At 41.7% G+C, this 18,718-nt stretch overlaps 1 protein-coding gene across 1 annotated transcript in view; it reads left to right on the top strand.

Annotated features, from left to right (window-relative positions):
* The window catches only part of Suclg2 (succinate-CoA ligase GDP-forming subunit beta), a 256,446-nt gene that overhangs the window by 44,207 nt on the left and 193,521 nt on the right, over window positions 1-18,718 (top strand). Inside the window, exon 2 of the mRNA XM_040739204.1 lies at window positions 18,086-18,227. Coding sequence (XP_040595138.1) covers window positions 18,086-18,227 — 142 coding nt within the window. The remainder of the gene's footprint in view (window positions 1-18,085; window positions 18,228-18,718) is intronic.

Raw genomic sequence — 18,718 nt, 5'->3', positions numbered from 1 at the left:
TTACAATGTTTTTTCCTTCATGAATACTAGCTATGATCTACTCTGATGTCATATAAAAGTATTAAACTGGTGTGGTTAGCTGAGAAACCAATGGACTAAGAATAAAAACATCCTCCTTCTCTTGAAACTTTGAAGGAATCTGCCCAGGGCTATTGTGTTACTAAAGTATACTGACTTTGTTTTCAGTTACCACTTCACATGGTTATGACTTTAGAAAGCCAAACCTGCTTTTGCCACCAGAGACTGACTTCAGTGAGTGCCAGAAGTAATATGAATGGCCACACAGACACTCACCACACCCCCTTATATATACACACTTATAAAAACTTTATAATGAAGTACTATTCTAATTTTCAGGAAGTGATTTCTAGAGTTATTCATTCATACCCCAGGTAAGCAGAAACTCAGATTTTAAGCAACATGTCACGACGTGTCTCATTGTGACAAAATACCTGGAGCCTTGAGAGAGAAGAGGTCTTTTTTTGCTGACAGTTTGAGGGGTACAGTCCATCATGTGAGGAAGGCATGGTGGGAGACATGGGAAATGCCTGGTTACCCTACAAACTCAGTTATGAGGCAGCTGTGAAGCTTGCTTTCTTATTGTAATCCAGTCTGGACTCTAGGTCATAGAATGGTGTGGCCCACAGGTAGGATGTGTCTTCCAACTGTAGTTGCCTCGAGTTAGGAATCCCCTCCCAGAAACAAACCACTTTGTTTCCCCAATGATTCTAAGTTCTATCACGTTAATAGTCAAGATGACTTAGCTGTCAAGATCCTTCCCTCTGTGGAGATTCACCTGTCCCATACAAATGTAGCATCAGCCTGGCGTTGGTGGCGCACGCCTTTAATCCTAGCACTCTGGAGGCAGAGGCAGGTGGATCTCTGTGAGTTCTAGACCAAGCCTGGTCTACCAGGTGAGTTCCAAGACAGGCTCCAAAACAAAGAGAAACGCTGTCTTGAAAAACCAAAAAATGAAAATAAAAAATAAAAAATATGTAGCATCAATGCGAGGCTAGTGTGCCCAGGGCTGGATGCTTACACTGGTTTGCTCAGGAAGCATCAGCTTGAAGGAGGTATGTGCCACCTTTACGCCTCGGTTCCTCATGAACTCTCAGTACGCTGTCACATGAGATTTCTTCCCGATATTGTTAGTCTTTTAAAAGTAATTAAAAACCAAAAAAGGAAAAAAATCAATGGGAAATGTAATTGGAAAAATTATTAGTCTTATTAGAGATAATTAGAAAAATTACCTTTTCTAGCTTTCTTTTTGATTTATGAATCAAGTCTTCATGGAATCAAATGTGGTTACTACATTAAGTCTGTAAATATTTTTATTTAGAAAGATGGAGAAAATAGAGATTAATACCATGGTCACCTATGTGTGCAGTAGTTCAGGTTTGGATCACTGTACAATTAAAAACATAAAGCATAACATAATGGTGACGTGTCTGGGTGACTTGTCTCAGAACCCATGCAGCTTCTCCTGGTAAGCCACCACTGTCCTAAACCTTCCCCTTCCAGATTCCTTCATTCATCAACATAGATGTTTCCATAGAAGCTTTTCTATACCTTTCATGTTCAAGTGTGTAAGTGTTGGATATGGCTCTCCTTCTCCTGGCTGCTTGTTTTTCTCTTTTGTTTTGGAAAAATAGCTGCCTGCTGCCTACATCAATGCATTTCAAGAACTGTTTAATTGACTTGAAACATTTTTAGTATTCCTTTGAATATGCTAGCTAGTATTTTCCTTCCTTTCTTCCTTTCTTCCTTCCTTCCTTCCTTCCTTCCTTCCTTCCTTCCTTCCTTCCTTCCTCCCTCTTTCATTTAGATAAGGCCTCTTGTAGCATCAGATATTCTCTTCCCTGCTATACAGTTGAAGGTAGCCTTGAACTCTGGTCTCTTTCCACACTGCCCAAGTGTTGGATTATAAGCTTGTGTCACCAACTGGCATTGATCCTTGTGGTTATTTTTACAAATTGTCACCAGAGTCGTGCTTTCTCCTTTGGGAGAAGCTCAGGCCATCTATTATAGCAGTCTGGGGCCACAGCAGGTAGTTTACCATCACCCACACGGATTAATATTAAATAATGAAGAAAGTTGAAGGATCAAAGACCAGGCAGCTCTGATGTGGTGGAATGGTGAACAGGGATGTCAATAATTAAGTGGATTACAAAAGCCAGTTTGAGCAAAACTCCAGGTTTTGTTTCCAAAGAAATCTTTTAAAAAAATGCCTGGAAAAATTCCTAAATTCACCACATTCATTTGCAGTAACATTACTGGGTGTCTCATTCTTGTTTCCTTCCTCTGCAGCATCTGTCCGTCTGTCCTTCTGTCCATCTGTCTGTCTGTCCCATCATTTTGCAAGCATTCGCTTCTCCAGCACACTCCATCCAGAGTCCTTTTATCTCAGTCTCTGTGTCTTCACCTTCCTCTACAGTGTGTACAGCTGAGGGGGCAGCAAACCCTGCTATTTGTAAATGAAGCTTTATCAGAACATGTCCATTTGTTTGTCTTATCACCCTGTGGCTGCTTTGGGCCTCAGAGGCAGTATTGGATAGTTACTGCCAAGATCAGTTACTGTTTTTATATGTGGCTCATGGTTGTAAATTTGCTGACTCTGGTTTTCTTTTCTTTTCTTTTTTTTTTTAAAGATTTATTTATTTAGAATACAACATCTTGCCTCATGTATGTCTGCACACCAGAAGAGGGCACCAGATCTCATTATAGATGGTTGTGAGCCACCATGTGGTTGCTGGGAATTGAACTCAGGACCTCTGGAGGAGCAGTCAGTGCTCTTAACCTCTGAGCCGTCTCTCCAGCCCCCACTGGTTTTATTTTCTATGAAGAAGACAGTGACTTTTCCAAACTCTGGTTTTGATAGGTTATTATATATATGTATATTCATTATTATTATATGTTATTTTTTGAGACATGGTCTCATTGTGTAGCTCTGGCTGACCTGGAGCTCTGTATATATATATAGGCAGTGCTGACTTATGACTTAGCCATCTCCATGCCTCTTCCTCTGCTTCCCAAGTGCTGCTGTGCTGAGTTAAAGGTGTGGGCTGCCATGCCCAGCCTATGGTGTTGATCTTATTATACCCTGCTTCAAACTTGCTTTAACTTAAGTGTAAGCTACAGCAGGAGCAGCCTAGATCCACCTGCATGATCTGGCCCTTTCTCACCTTTCTTGTTTCTCAGAATCCTTAGCTAATTTCCCTGTATCCTAGCCTTTTCTCCCCTCAGAGCCTTGGAACACTGAGGCCTGCCATCCTCCCATGCTTCTTGCAATTTCTTCACATATCTACCCCTTCTCTACACTCTAGTCTCTACGTAGAGGTTATTTTCCTGGAGGAAGTGACACTCAGTTTGTAATTTACTTCCCCCATAGTACTTCCTACTCTAATTACAGTCACCATTTGTGTGTGTCCCCTTCCTTCTGCCCTGTCCTCCACTTATGGACAGTGACTTTGTGATAGCAGAGAACTTTTCTGTTTACTAACACATCGGAGTGTCAGGCACAGCAGCCACCACATTCTAAGTGCTCAGTGGGAACTTATGTACAGGAACACATGTAGCTCCTGCAGGTTTCCTTGGGAGGGCTTCCTCTTCATGTTCTGTTACTATAATGGGATATCATACCATAGGTAATTTATGAAGGAAACACATGTATTTCCTGCTGTTTGAGAGGCTGGAAAGTTCAAGGCCAGGGCCTGCATCTTCTTGTCAAGAGCCTTTTTACTGGGTTCCATGTGGTGAGAGGAGTACATCCAAGAGATGGCCAAACTGGCTTTCTAGCAGACCTACTTGAGATAAGCCTTTAATCTGCTAATCCACAAACAGATTAATCCATTTAGGAATTAATCACTTCTTAAAGGCCCCGCCTCTTAATACTTAACAATAAGGATTAAGCTTCAACATGGGTCTTGCTGTGGACATGGAAAGCACAGCAGAGTTCAGTGCCAGGATATGTTTCAGCTGCTTTGTTTGTCAACAAATCAGCCTTGCCTACTTCTGCTCACAATGCAGCATGAAGGTACTTTCCTTCTGCAGCAGCGTCAGCTGGCACACTCTCTGGTCCGGGGGCAGGGAGGCATTTGGAAAGGATGCTGCTCAGGACTTTTAGAGCCTTTTACACATTCGTTTCTGCTCTTGTGCTGTTATGCATATGCTTATCAAGGTTGCCTGTGTCCCTCTTCTCTTTACTGCTGGCAGAGGACTTGTGTGGAATTAGGAAGGGAACTCTCCTTGGGGCATTTGCCCTTACTGCAAAGAGTTTCACAATTCTCTGCTGCTTTCTGCTGCACCCAGGCAATCTCTGAGAACCTTAGTTCTTTTGACTTACTGAAACCCATCCAGAGCTCTTTTCACCCGGGCCTCCAGGCTTCCCACTGCACTATGTGTATATCACAGACCATGCCGCCCCGAAGTCAAAGCTTTCCACCTCACCGCAGCCTGTCCTCCCCTTGCCCCGGTTGGCTTCATGGCTCAGCAGCTACTCATGTTGTCACGAGTTTCCTCTCAGGTGACAGTCAAAGGTTCTACAGCCAGACATTTGCATTTGAAGTAGGTTCTTCCTCTAAGCAGTATCCTCACCCTGCTCAAGCTTTTCGCCCTTTCGAGCTTTCGTTTGTTCTCCATGGAATGGATTTCTGGTAGTTCTGGCTAGGTTAATTAAATGAAGTAATGTTGAAGTGAATATAGAAGCATTTGGAACTTCATGGCAATCAGATGTTCACAAGTATTCGATTTGGTTTAAAGATATAACACCGTCCAGGGATGTGGTTCCATTAGTGGAGCGCTATAGGTAGAAGTTATTTATAGGCAGGAAGGAGGCCAGCATCAAATTAACCAGATGTGTGGTTGTGCAGGTCTCTAATCTAGGGACTTCTTTGGAAGCTAGAGGTCAGCCTGGGCTACATAGGGATTCCAGAAATGCATTTGACCCTGTCTCAAAAACAAAAAGAACACCAAAGCAAACAAACACAGGAAACAAAAAAGTAAGACTTTGTTAAGGAACTCTAAGACAAATGAATTAGAAATAGGAATCTGCCATAACCAAGCTTCTGAGTGGCCTAAGAGTTCAACTCTTAGTCCTTTTCTAGTAGGACAGATTATAGATGCTGTCCCTTACTGCTGGATCTTGGGTCTACAGACTTGCTGTGTCAGAGATGCATATGCATTGTAAGTGGAGCAAGGCTGGCCTGGGGCTCTGAGTCTGATTTATAGGTTGTTGTGAGCCCCGATGCAGGTGCTGGGAACTAAACCTAGGTCCTCTGCAAGAGCAGTAAGCAGTCTTCAACTGGTGAGCCATCTCACCAAACCTAATGCTGTTCCTTTTTTATTTCCATGGAATTCATAGACACTTCCTCAGTATTATTGGTATTGACTAGTCTATATAAAGTATGTGCTCACGCGTGCATGTGCGTGTGCACACACACACACATACACTCTAGTATGCACAGTTTTGTTTTTTTTCTGTATGCTTACCCACCCTTATAATAGGAAGGCCAAAGGATTTTTAGACAGGGGCTTGGGTTGAAATCTTGACTATTGTTAATCATTAGAGTGACCCTAGATGGGTTACATTAGTCCCTGACTTTCAGTATTCTTTTCTGTGAGATGGGAAAGTCCTAGCTTAAGTGAGTTTACTCGGTGCAGTCTCATATGCTTACCAAAAGAGAATTTTGATTCTTCCCATTGTAAATTACTGGTCTGTCTTCCTGTGGCTGTTGAGTGAGCCAAGCACAAGGATTCCATGATTAGAGTTTAAAAATCCCTCCTCAATTGCTTTAAAAGCAAGTAGCAGGGCGCCGTGGGCACTTCCCAGCCCTTTAGGTGATCACCTGACATTTTAATTCAGTGACTGCCTGGGTGTCTCCGTGTTGCACTTCTTCTCCATTATGTTTTGCATTAATAACAGCAAATTAATAACAGTAATAACAGCTAGGATTTCTGAGCACTTATCTGAGCGTCGTTCTGATTGACTTGCATATATTAACCCATCTAATCAACAATGAACCATGAGCTTGGTCTTCATCTTATAAATGAGGAACGATGGCTCAACTGCCATCTTCTCATTTGATAAGGTCCAGGAAGATCCTTCAACTCTTGTTTAGAGTTTAAGAACTTAGCCACAGGGGGCTAATTAACTGGCTAATTAATTTCCTTGCAGCATGCAAAGCAGGGACAGCCTAAATGGAGACTGGCCAGAAACTGACTTGTTTTCAAAGGTAACTCCAAACGAAGAACCCAAGCTTCCCACTGTTGTCTCCTTCCCACTCTGGTCCTTTCCACACACCTGGACTGCTCACTGTCACACCTGCTTTTCTACTGATGACATGTTCTCAGGCTGCAGGTGGTGGCATTGTCTCATCAAGCCTACAATGGATAAGTCTTCTTACTCCTCTTACTCCTCTTAGAATTGGTCTTTTTATGAGGTGGTACAGTTAAAGAGGCTGCTTCATCAGAGCCTGTATTGAGCAAGCCAGCCTTTTATTTTACAACACTCATATTGAGACACATTGCATTATATCTGTCTTTTCATTGACACCACCACATTTATTTGAGCTCAGTATGTCCAAGGTAATGTGACCAAGGTAGATTTATGAAGACTCATTTGCATCCAGAACAACATTGGCAAAACTAAAATATCACAGACACTAACTTTGGCCTGCCACAGCCCACTGAGCATCTGCCTTCATCACTGGGTCTGTAACGAGAGGGAAATATATTTTCCTGGAGTTTACAGCTAATTCCTTGTTGCCATTCCACTGCTGTCGTTGCTGTTGAGAGCTGGAAATGAGGTTTAAGAGCCTCTTCATATCCAACAGCAGGAGCTATGTGCGAGGAACAGAAAATCGCAGCTTCCCACCTCCATTTCATCCCTAGTGTAAAGAATTCTGTTACAGTTAAAGGACTCCAGCTCTTTATTTTCCCAGCAAGTTAGACTGAACTTAGTTGAGTCAATGCCTGGATTTGATTACTCCCTCCCATGCTCCTTGTTAAAGTAGATTGATTTTCATTGCACAGAAAGTAAATGAATGCTTTCCTTAAAACACTTACAGTATAGATTATCTTAAAACTTTTGTGGCCACCAGATTCCTGGTTTTCCCTCTCTGAGTTTACTGGCATTATTATCTTGGATCCAACCATTCCTAGGGTACTGGGGCAAGCATTAAACACTGTTGAACCCTTTTCTGCTAGTTCCCTTTGATGTTTTTCTGTGAATGAATGAAGCTGTTCGGAGGAGGCTGTTTGACAGACTATTCCCTTATGCCTGGCAACCTGGAGCAGAAACTGCCCAGAGATAGCTGCACTCCAGCTACAAGGGACACTGTAACCATGGCTACTAAAGTCATGAACAAGAGGCCATGGTTTAGTCACAGCCTGCTACAGTTGAGGAAATCCCCATTCCAGGCCCAAATAAGCCTTGATGAATTTGAGGTGGCCCCCATAGGTAGTTACTGTGGAGAGCCATAGCTCTGGTTGCACCAGACCTTGCAGACACTGTCTCAGTTAGGTCCGAAAGAGAATAGACATCCTCTCTAGAGCAGTGGTTCTCAACCTTCCTAACAACTAGAGACCCTTTAATGCAGTTCTTCATGTTGTGGTAACCATAAAATTATTTTCATTGCTACTTCATATCTGTAATTTTGCTACTGTTATGAACCACAATGTAAATATATGATATGCAGGATATCTGATACGTAACCCCTGTGAAAGGGTCATGGACTCGCAAAGGGGTCATAACCCTCAGGTTGAGAACTATTGCTCTAGAGACTTAGTGGAAAGCTTGTGATTGAGAGATGGAAGAGTTGTACCTGTCCTTGGCTCTGATTGGTCTTGATAAATTAGAATTGTGCTGGGATTGGTTTGCTATAGTTAATATATTTGCATGTCCTATGCAGGTGGTTTGAATGGGAATGACCCCCATAGACTCATATATTGAATACTTGGTCCCCAGTTGGTGGAACTATTTGTGAAGGATTAGCAGGTGCGGCCTTGTTAAAAGAAGTGTCACTGGGGGTGGACGTTGAGGTTTCAAGAGACTACTGCCATTCTCAGTGTGCTGTCTCTGCCTCTGGTTTGTGGATTGAGATTTGAGCCCACAGTTGTTCCTGCTGCCATGCCTTTGCTCTGCTATGCCAGGATGGACTCTAACCCTCTGAAACTGTAAGTCCAAATACTTTCTTTTCCAGATTGCCTCGATCATGGTCTCTTGTTACAGCAAACCCACCTCTGCCATCTCCTAGTTCACTAAACCAGGCTGCTCCTCATGCTTTTTGATTTAGCTCAACACTGCTTCCAGATGCTACAGCTTTAGGGCTAATAAACGGCTTCACTTTTCTCGCATACTTGTGAACCTTTTATGGGTAGAGTCGGCCAAGCTGGTGATAGAGAAGCCATGGTATGCATAGTAGACAACTGAGTCACAGTAAGTAACTGGGAGCAGAAACTGTGAGAACCAGAGGAAGTTGACAGCTGGAGAAGATGCAAGGCACTGGCCCCAAGACTGTAGAAGAGAGAGAGGGTGTCGTACTCACGGGAAGAGTTCCAGGGACCTGCCAAGCCCTCAGCACTACCCTGATACTCAAGATTGGAGATTTTGATACAAGCTGGTGTTGGGTGCTGAGGGTCTTAGCATCGGGCCTTGAGATCTGTAATGCTGGTTGTCACCTGCAGCTGGTGATGCTGTGCTCTCTGCCTTTCTGGTAGCTGGATAAGGGGTCACTGAGAGTCAAGACTCAGAGCAATAAGCCTTGGACCCAAGTACCTGGAGCTGTTAGGTGCTCTGGAATCTAGAGCTTGGAGGCCTATACTCCTAGTTCTCAGGACCCAGAGCCAGAAGCACCTGAGTTTGTCCCAGCTCATGAATGGGCATGGCCTTTAACAACCCTTACCAACACTGAGGAAACCTATTTGTGAATTCCTGTTTATTTCCTCTGGATAGGAAAAAGAACCCCAGGCCTTGTATATTTTTTGTAGGTGTGTACATGTCTGAAATTAAAATGATATCCTAGTGAGTATGTTGTTCTAATCTATGGTCATAACACCTTGAGTGTGCCTGGCTATCCATTATCTATTTTTCTGTATTGCTGGTTTTCTTTAGTTATGGTGGTTTCTCTTTGCAATGTGCCATGGAGAATAATCTGTGTTAGTATGTTCAGATATAATAGGCTAGGAGTAACTATGATGATTATTCCCAAATGCTCAGTGGCTAATATATCAAAGATTTATTTCTCATTTGTGTGGTTTTTAGGCATGGTAACCCAAGGACAGGCCCTTCCATGGAGTAACTCAGTCCATGTTGCTTTTACTCTTTCATCGTATCATCTCCATTTGTGGCTTCCAGGTCACTGTAACTAACAAAAAGAGTTCTGGAGTGTCACGCATATTCTTTAAAAGTGTCGGCACACTTGTTATCAGCTGGGGAACATACAGATACTGGGAGTTCTATGTGGTCACAGATGATTTGCATTCTTGTGGAACAGGTGTTTCTTCTCTTGTATGACATTTCATACCAGTAAACCTATGACAAATTGAAAATCAGGGCTGGGAAGATAGCTCTGCTGGTAAGGTTCTTACCACACAAGCCTGAGGACCTGAGTCTGATCTTTCGAACTCATGTAAAAAACATGGATGTGGCAATGTACACTTGTAAGCCTTGTGCTAGGGAGGTGGGCAGCTGACTCCCTGCCAGCTAATTCCTTGGTATGGGTGAGCTTTAGGCCAGTGGAGCCCCCAAACGAGGTAAACTGCTCTGAACAGTGTCCTTCAGATCTCCGAATGCACATATATGTGTACCCATATGAACACATGTAAGCCAAGATCCCTAGCCTAGGGAAGGTCACCCTGAGCACTCTCAGAATGCTTATCATTTTACAGTTGGGCAGATCTGCCTATAGCAAATGTATTAATGATGTACTGAGTTTAGTTTGTTGAATACTATACAGAAAGGGGAAACAAGAATGGTTTTGGGGGAGCATACTATCATCATTATACTTCTGATGGAGTGTTAGGGGAAGCTATTGAGAGTTGATATCAGCTGCCTTTTGACCATATTAGCCACTTCTATAGCCACTCTATTTGGTGGTCATTTGAATTATTTCAGCCCCCCTTTTAGTATGAAGATCAATATACAGAAGTATCTTGTGTATCTCAGGTACATGTCACATTCATATAGACATAAAAAATAGACTTACCAGGGAGAGAATATAGGTGTTTTAGTATTCACAAGTGTAATTAAATGATTCCGAAATGTAATTAAATGTGTTTTTGAGATGCACCTCATGATGTAGCCAAAGTTGGCTTGAGACCTGAGGCCTTCTTGCCTTAGCCTTTTAGGTGCTGGGTTTCCAGACATGTACCACTAGGGATGGCTGTTAAGCTGTCCTTGAAGGTTTTTGTTCCATGTTTTGTGTGGATGGTCAGAGTACAAAAAAGCCTATCTCCCTGTGACTTAAGCAGTGACAAATCAGCCTGTCCCCTCTAGTAACATCTATGTTCCTATATGCTGAGTGTCTAATTGCCTAGCTTTATAGTATGGTGTAGGCTCTTTTAATCTTCTCTTATGCTGTATTCCAGAGTGGGGCAGACTTCTGGGCAAAGCCAAGCTAACGATCTCACATTCAGTGAGGGATTGGAGTTCACAGATTCTGCCTCTGGGGGGCGCCTGGCTCAGTGACATGCTTTTTTGTTCTCACTTATTGACCCCCCCCCCCCCAGTGCTATTTCAGTAGTCTCTGCACCTCTAATTTAGAAACCACAGGGCGAAGACGATTTCTCGGTCCTGACATTTTTTTCTGTGTAGCTGTCTAATTTTGTGCTTTGAATTTTCCTGTGAATTTTTGCCTGCTTAGTCATTGTCTTTTTATCTCTTGGTTCTCTTTGTCCTTTCTCTCATTTTCATTCTTCCTTCACCTCTGCTCCCATGTTCCCACAGGCCCTGAAATCTTTATGTGTTACTTTTCTTTTAAGTTGTATTTCCTCTTTCCCTCTGTCATGTTTGTTCTGTCAGAGGAAGGCAGAAGGTGATGGAGAAATAGGAAGGCCATTGTAAAAGACCCATGGGAGCTCTACTGTGGTGCTCGCACACCCCAATTGGTTGGAGAATGGGGCAGAAAAATAGGAATTAGCCCAGATTTTAGCCTCCCCTTGTTCTATATATGATCCTGGGCAAGTCACTCCCCCTCCTTCTCAAGGTTTCTGATTATGGAGGAGGAAGATGGATGCCAGAGGATCCTTTGTACCTTGGAATCTCAAAGCCTGAGCCGTAACACTGGGCCGTTCCTCAGCATAGGGTCAGATGCTCCTGCGTAATGAGTGCCACAGCTTTCTCCTTTACTCTGGAAGCTCCATGTCAGTCCACAAGACAGTGCACAGCCCATTAGATCATTTACTGGTTGGCTGTTTACAAGGGCAAAACTCAGCTTTGAAGGTTAGGGAGGCTGAGCTGACTGAGTTCTTAGGAGAGAGTCCATATCAGCATGAGTCATGGCAGGGGGCGATGGGGAGGGTGTAGAAGGGAAGGGTAGGCAGAGGATCCTAGAGCTTCGAGGAGAGCCAGTTCTGCCCTCCTGCCCCCAACCCAAAAGCAGAGTCTCAAAGGTGTGCAGAAACCATTTAGCAAAGAAGCATGAAGAACAGATCTGAGGGCAATCGGAAAAGCGGGAAGAGTCCTTTCTTACTCATTTTACTTTTTTCCTCTTTTTTTTTTTTTGAGACAGGGTTTCTCTGTGTAGTTCTGGCTGTCCTGAAACTTATTCTGTAGACCAGGCAGGCCTCGAACTCACAGAGATCCAACTGGCTCTGCCTCCCAAGTGCTGAGATTAAAGGCATGTGACACTACTGCCTGGCATCCATTTTATTTTAAATTAATTTTTGTAGTTAATGGTTCAAAAATACTAAATAGGAAACTAGAAATAATTCACAAGGTTTAAATAACTGATTTTAGCATGTTGTTATAATTCTATTTTATTGTTTATTTTCATCCCTGTAAATTAAATTTTACCATAGGTAAGTTTAGATAGGTCAGCAAAGTATTCAGGAGGTCTCTAAAATCTCAAACTACATCCTCTAGATAGCATCCCCTGTGGATAAGGGGAGGCTCCATGGTAACTGGTGTAAACAAGAGAAGGCCCTGGATTTGAAGATCTGTGAAATTCCTTTGTCATTTGCATTTCAGAGTTGGTAGATACTTTGGAATCTTTCTAGCTTCTGCACTGAAGACACTGTTCTAGGCCATAGTTAACAGGTAGCTCTTTTATTAGCATTCTTGTATTCCTCAGGATAATGCTTGATTCTCCACCTCCCTCCTTACAGCCTGCAGCAGTTGCATTTTTCCAGTCATGTGCTGTCCTAATATTTCATACAGGTACTATTCGCAATAGACTTTTGGTTTTTTGAAGAGTACAATATCTTGCTTATCTCTACCCCAGTCTGTGTTGCCAAGGAACCCCTGAAAACATGGGGCCAGAATACGAACATGGAGCCAACTGTGTTAGTTGTGGTTACAAAGGCTTTCTGTTTACTCTTGCCTGTGATCTTAGCCTAGTGACTTACTGTTGGGTTTTCGTATCTTCAAGATGGTTATATAAAAGACAACTTTCACAGTTTGTGTTCTAGGTAAGTAAGGTCTTCTGTAGCAGGCTTTCTTTTGGGCCACCAACCAGCTCCCAAGTCATGACATCAAGACTTATTAGTTATAAATACTCAGCCTTATCTTATGCTTGTTCTATTAGCTCTTAAACTTAGTTTACCCCGTTTCAATTAATCTACATTTGCCACAGAGCTCATTTATCTTTCTTTCCTTCTGTATGTCCTACTTTTCTGCTTCCTGCTTGTCTGTCTGGGGGCTAGCAGCTCCCTGGCTGGCTGCTTTCTTCTGGCTGGCCCCAGACTGGCTGGCCTGGTGTCTCCCTCTTTTTCTCCCTCATTCTATTCCAGCCTAGATTCTGCCTCCTACTTATTCCCCCTGCCGACCAGCTCTGCCTATCTCTCTGTGGCCTAGCTATTGACCATTCAGCTTTTTATTAGACCAATCAGGTACCTTAGGCAGGCAAGGTGAAACAAATGTAACACTTCTTTACATAGTTAAACAAATGCAGCATAAATAAATGTAACACATCTTTACATAATTGAAGTGATATTCTATGGCAGTCTATAATAGTAATAACCCCAGAATCACAGTGGTTAAAGTCCACAGAGGTTTACTTTTCATTATGTGTTTGCTGTGAGCCGCCTCTGGGATGTATTTCTTTCAAACTCCTAGCTGATAGATTGTCTCCTATTGTTGTTCCTCTCGAGGAGGTGGGGGAGAATTAAAATGAGGTGGGGGTGTATTCTAATGTTTCTTGGCTCTCTCACATGTAATATGTACTCATGGACTTACTGGCTTTAGTTAGTGACATGACCTCACTTAATTTCAACCAAAGAAAGAGTTTTGAGATATTTGTGGGTTTGCACTAATGATAGCTACACACAGAGAGAATAATACTTGACTTCATGACTGCTTTGGCCATTAGATTGCATCAGCACATAGTGAAATGTCTAGTACAGCATCAGTGTTCAATGATAGAAAAGTTATAAGTAACCAGTAGTTTCTATTGTGTCTATACCATCCACTTGTTTAGCAAATTTCTTCTTAGTCCCCTTAAAAATACAGAAGTAGACTAAGTGGTTATTGAATGGACTTAGCAGAAATTTGTATGCTCACAATGACAACTACCTATCTACTTACATGCACACACATACGTATGTAACTTGTGTGTGCTGGTGAATGTGTGGATGTGTGTGTGTGTGCGTGTGCACAGGCTACAACCTCAGATGTTCTTTAGGTGCCACACACCTTATTTATTTATTTATTTATTTATTTATTTATTTATTTATTTATTTTAGAAGTAGGCTCTGTTATTGGTCTGGAACTTGCCAGGTAGGCTAGACTAGATGACTAGCAGCCCTGGGTTTCTACCTGTCTTCACGTCCATAGCTCTAGAATTATAAACACGTTACTGTTCCTAGCTTTATATGAGCTCTGGGGTTGAACTCCAGTCCTCATTTTTGTACAGTAAGCATTTTGTCACCTGAACTATCTCCTTAACTGAGCACAAATTCTTAAGTAGTGGAGGTGACTTAATGATGTTTAGACCTAGTCAGTGACCCTGCTCTTCCAAGGTCTTGGTTGAGCACAGTCAGCTGGCACTTCTCTAAGAGGATTATTATGTGAAGTGATAAGACTGGGCATTAGCACAGGCCTTGCAAGTCTGCTCAGTGTCTTGGTTTTCAATTTAAGAGCAAGTGACTTTAAGCTGGCATTCATTTGGGTCAATGTAGAAGCAGTCAATATGTATTATATGTCTTTGATGCTGGTGTCTGGATCAATTGCAATTAGTTTGCGGCAGATTGCATTAACATATCTGAAATTAATACAGCCAGTGGTCTAATGAAAAGGAATTGACCGTGTCCACATGGTGGCTGTTTTTAGTTTCTCTCAAATGTGCTTTTCAGACTCTACTTTTTTCTTCTTTGGTTAATGGCTTTAAATTGGTATGTCAACATAGCCCTAATCTATTGATTCTTCCCATTTGCCTTTTAAAAGCAATTCCAGATAATGACATGCATGTAACATTTAATGCTTTCTTTCATTAGGTGACTTTTACTAAATACCTTAAACTTGTGTTTTTCTTAGAATGTGGAATGTAGCAGACTATTAAGCCTTTGAGTGTGTTTGCTTATCAAATTTGTGTTTTTCAAGTTACTAATGTTTCATTAAGACTTAGAAAGTCAGAAGTAAGATTAAGAAGTACTAAAAAATTAGATGGTGTGAGCATTGTTTGTCCTTCTGTTGATTTCTATTCTGGTATTATTAATTTTTAAAGAGAGGTTATAGTCAATTTCGGTGTTAACATTGTAAACAATATATATGTACATTAATACATATGGATAGGTAGAAGGACTGATCTTTAGGCTTGATCATATCAAAACTTCAGTACTTTACAAGTATACATGAATTATGTTTATTTCAAGTCCTAAGGGATGATTTTTATTTTTCTAGTTTAGAGATAGTTTCTGGAGTGGAACAAACTTTCTATTGGGGACAAAAGTCATGGTTTATTCCTTCGATCATCTCACTGACTTATTTTTGTATTTTCTATTTGCCAATTAAGATATTTTCCTAACAGTGTCAGAAAGTTTAGAACACACTTCCTTAGAGTAGAAGCTCTTTTGTCTGTAAGGGTATACCAGGGGTGTCTAACGTTTTGACATTGTGGTTTAACACTGGTTCACAAATCTATTGTGCCATATTCATAATTATGCTGGGCTACATGTGGTCAGCAGATCTCAAGGTTGGACATATCTGTGAACCATGTTGGATTACCTGCTTGAAAGAGCTCATAAGTACATCCTAGTTTGGAGGTTACAGGAGATGACATTTAAAGGACACTTCAGAGCTTCTGAAAGTGAACTTTAGCTTCTGTGCACAGCCCTTAGTGTTGTAATTTAAAAAACACTGCAAAGAGTAGTCATGCCATACAACAGGACTCATCGGAGGTTTAGTGAAAGAGGAGAGAGAAGGAGCAGAAAAGGGGGCAGAGACGAGGCAGAGACGGGTCCCTGGAGACAAGAGTGGTGGAAGAGAAAGGGGGAGGATGGAGTGAGAGAAAGAGAGAAAGATAGGAGGTGGGCAGGACCCTTTTGAAAGGAAATGCAGTGAATATGCACAGGTGGTGCTCTTAGTGGCTATAGCTGAGGGCGTATCCTGTCAGAACCCCCAGGGCAGGCCAAAAGGGATTCCTGAATACTGATACTCAATCCCCTAGCAATGTGATCGATCTGATATTACCTTGGACATTCATGGAGGTAGGAGCTGGTAGGGGGCCAGATATCAGGTTATTTTTCACTCTGCAACTTTGAAATCCAGCTATGATTAAAATTTTAATTTGCATTAATGGATAGTCACTCTTGTAAGTTCCTCAACATTATGACTCATGGGTGTAAACATAACTATATATATTCCCTTTTTCATTGCAAATGAGATTATTAGCTTTGGTAGGATATACTGTTAATGTTATTGGATGTCATACAAAAGTAATTTACGTGCGTGTCATCTTGTTCTTTATATTCTGTTGACATAAATTAAAAAAGTAATTGATAGTGTACTTTGAAATAAAAACCTCACTTCTACTGAATCTTAAAGCAAGGTTACATAATATCCAATTACAGCTGAGCAGTAGTCTAATAATGAAGACTCTTTTAGGTAACTGTACTCAGTGTTTATACATAAACGAGAAAATGAGATCTTACCATTCAAAATATCTATCTAAAGTTCATTAAACTAAAATAAAGTGATTTTATTTGGCAATCTGGGAAGATTGCTCAGCCATTAAGAGTATGCACTACTCTAAATGACCTGAGTTCAGTTCCCAGCATCCACATCAGGTGACTCACAGAGTCCTTTAACTTCAGTGTTCTTTGGCACCATTAGGCTACCACAAATACCCGCATGCATGTGGTGCACAGAAACTCACTCATACAGACACACATATACACACACATTTAGAAAAACCTCTAAAAAGAAAAGCACAGAAGTGAATTAGTGTGTGGTTCCATGACTTTATGGAGTTTTAACTATTTCCCCAAGATTTTTCTGTGCGTGATTAATGGCGTATATTGACTATTAAGATAATGCTATGTTTGGGCCAGGTGAATGAGGGGAGGCATAGCTGTATGGGTGGACCTTTAATGTTTTTCCAAAATAACTTCTGATCTGAAAATAATTACTATCTCACAGAATACTACAGTAAAACAAAATAAAATACCCAGTGACAGTCTCATGCATCCTCTGTCTGCCTACTTCCACTAATGTTGACATCTGACAGAACAACACTAAAACCAGAAATTTGAACGGCTGTCTTTCTATACCTAGACTATTGAACTTCTTTATTTTAAAAACTATTTTGAGGTTTTTTTTAATAGCATCTGTTAAGAGGTTCACTATGATAGTCAAATTTTATTTTTTGAGATTATAGTATAATTATGTCATTTTCCCCTTCCCTTTCCTCCCTCTCAAACTCTCCCATAAACCCTCCTTTCTCATTTTTAAACTCTCAGCTTCCTTTTCTATTAATTGTTGATGTATACATGCATGCATATACAGTCCTAAACACAACCTGCTTAGTCAGTATATTGTTACTTTTATATACGTCTGTGGGGCTGACCATTGGGAAAGGCTATTTCTCCAGTGTTCGTCATTCCTTAATTGCCAGTAGTTCTTTGGGAAGCGCTGAGGCCTCTTGGGCTTTCTCCTCTTCACATTAGCATGTCTATTGTTCTTATCCTTGTTCACGTCCTCGTTATGCAGTCATGTCATGTTAGTGAGCTTTATGGGTGCGGGTTCTGATATTGCTAGGAGACACAGTTATAGGAGACACAATATCAGAGCAAACTCCTTCATCATCTGGCTCTTACTGTCTTCTGCCCTGATCCCTAAGGGTTAGGTGAGGAAGTTGTTTTGGAAATGTGTACATTGGGACTGGCATCTACAACTCATTTTGGTTGTTTGTGGTTTTCTGAACAGGTCCCCTTGTAAGAAGAAGTTTCCTTGATGAAGGATGAGGATTATACTTCTTTGGGTATAAGAATAAATATTTAGAATGCAGTTAGGGGATGTGAGACTGTGACCCAATGAGTTTAATAAGGATTGCTTAGAGGTAGGTCCACTTACCCAGTGACTATCACCTACAAAAATGTCGCTCTGTCCCCAAACAACTATTAATGGCTAGTACTCAGGTCTGGACAAGGCCTGATGAGTCCCTCCATCACATGACAGAAAGGAGATTACCAGTCTTGTGCAGGTAATCATGGCTGTACCGTTACCACTTTTTTTTTATACATCTGCATTTATTTTTGTGTGTATAACTGTTTCTTGACATTTTCTATTAAAAAAGCATTGTGGAGGATTTACTTAGATTTGTGTCTTTAAGTTGAATGTTGCTCATTGCTGGTTAATAGTACCTGTTAAGACTGGTCGCCTAGACCAAGTGTTCTTTTTCCTGTTCTTATTAAGTGTCCTCCCTTCTCTCCATAGGTAGGTCACTTAACCTCCAGAAGATGGCTGAACCTGCAGGAATACCAGAGCAAGAAGCTCATGTCAGAGCATGGAGTGCGAGTTCAGAGGTTCTTTGTTGCCAACACTGCTACGGAGGCCCTGGAGGCAGCGAAGAGACTGAGTAAGTTGGCCTAGCTGGTGAGCTCTGAGCATCCGTGAAAGCACAGCACATGGCTTCCTACTTCCTGCCTTTGCTCTGGGTTACACTGCCTGGGTAGAAACTTTGAATTGCAAAAGCCAAAGAGCACCTGAATCAGGAAATCTTGATTCTTTCTCTTGAGATAACAGGACATGGGGGTCACATTGTGGGAATTTCTCTTAAGTTTTTCTTTGCACCCTCTTCTATCAACTGTGGCTTAGTGGTGGGAAGAAATAGGACTCTAGATGAGGCATGAGAGTGACATCCTTCTAGAAGCCTCTTAAAAGCTGAGATGAGTGATTGGAGAAGAACAAGGGGAAGGCAGGCAGCAATTTCAATTTTGTTATGCCATTCACATTGGCCTTGAACTTGTGATCCTCCTCCTGAGAGCCAAGTGCTGACATCACAGATGTGTGCTGGCAGAGCCTGCCCGAGGGCATAGTTGAAGTCCCAATGTTTGGCCCTCCCGTTAC

The sequence above is a fragment of the Mesocricetus auratus genome, unplaced genomic scaffold (genome assembly GCF_017639785.1).
Source record: "Mesocricetus auratus isolate SY011 unplaced genomic scaffold, BCM_Maur_2.0 Super-Scaffold_100676, whole genome shotgun sequence".
NCBI lineage: Eukaryota > Metazoa > Chordata > Mammalia > Rodentia > Cricetidae > Mesocricetus > Mesocricetus auratus.
Note: the sequence above shows the minus strand (reverse complement) of the source record. Positions and strands in the feature narration are given on the sequence as shown.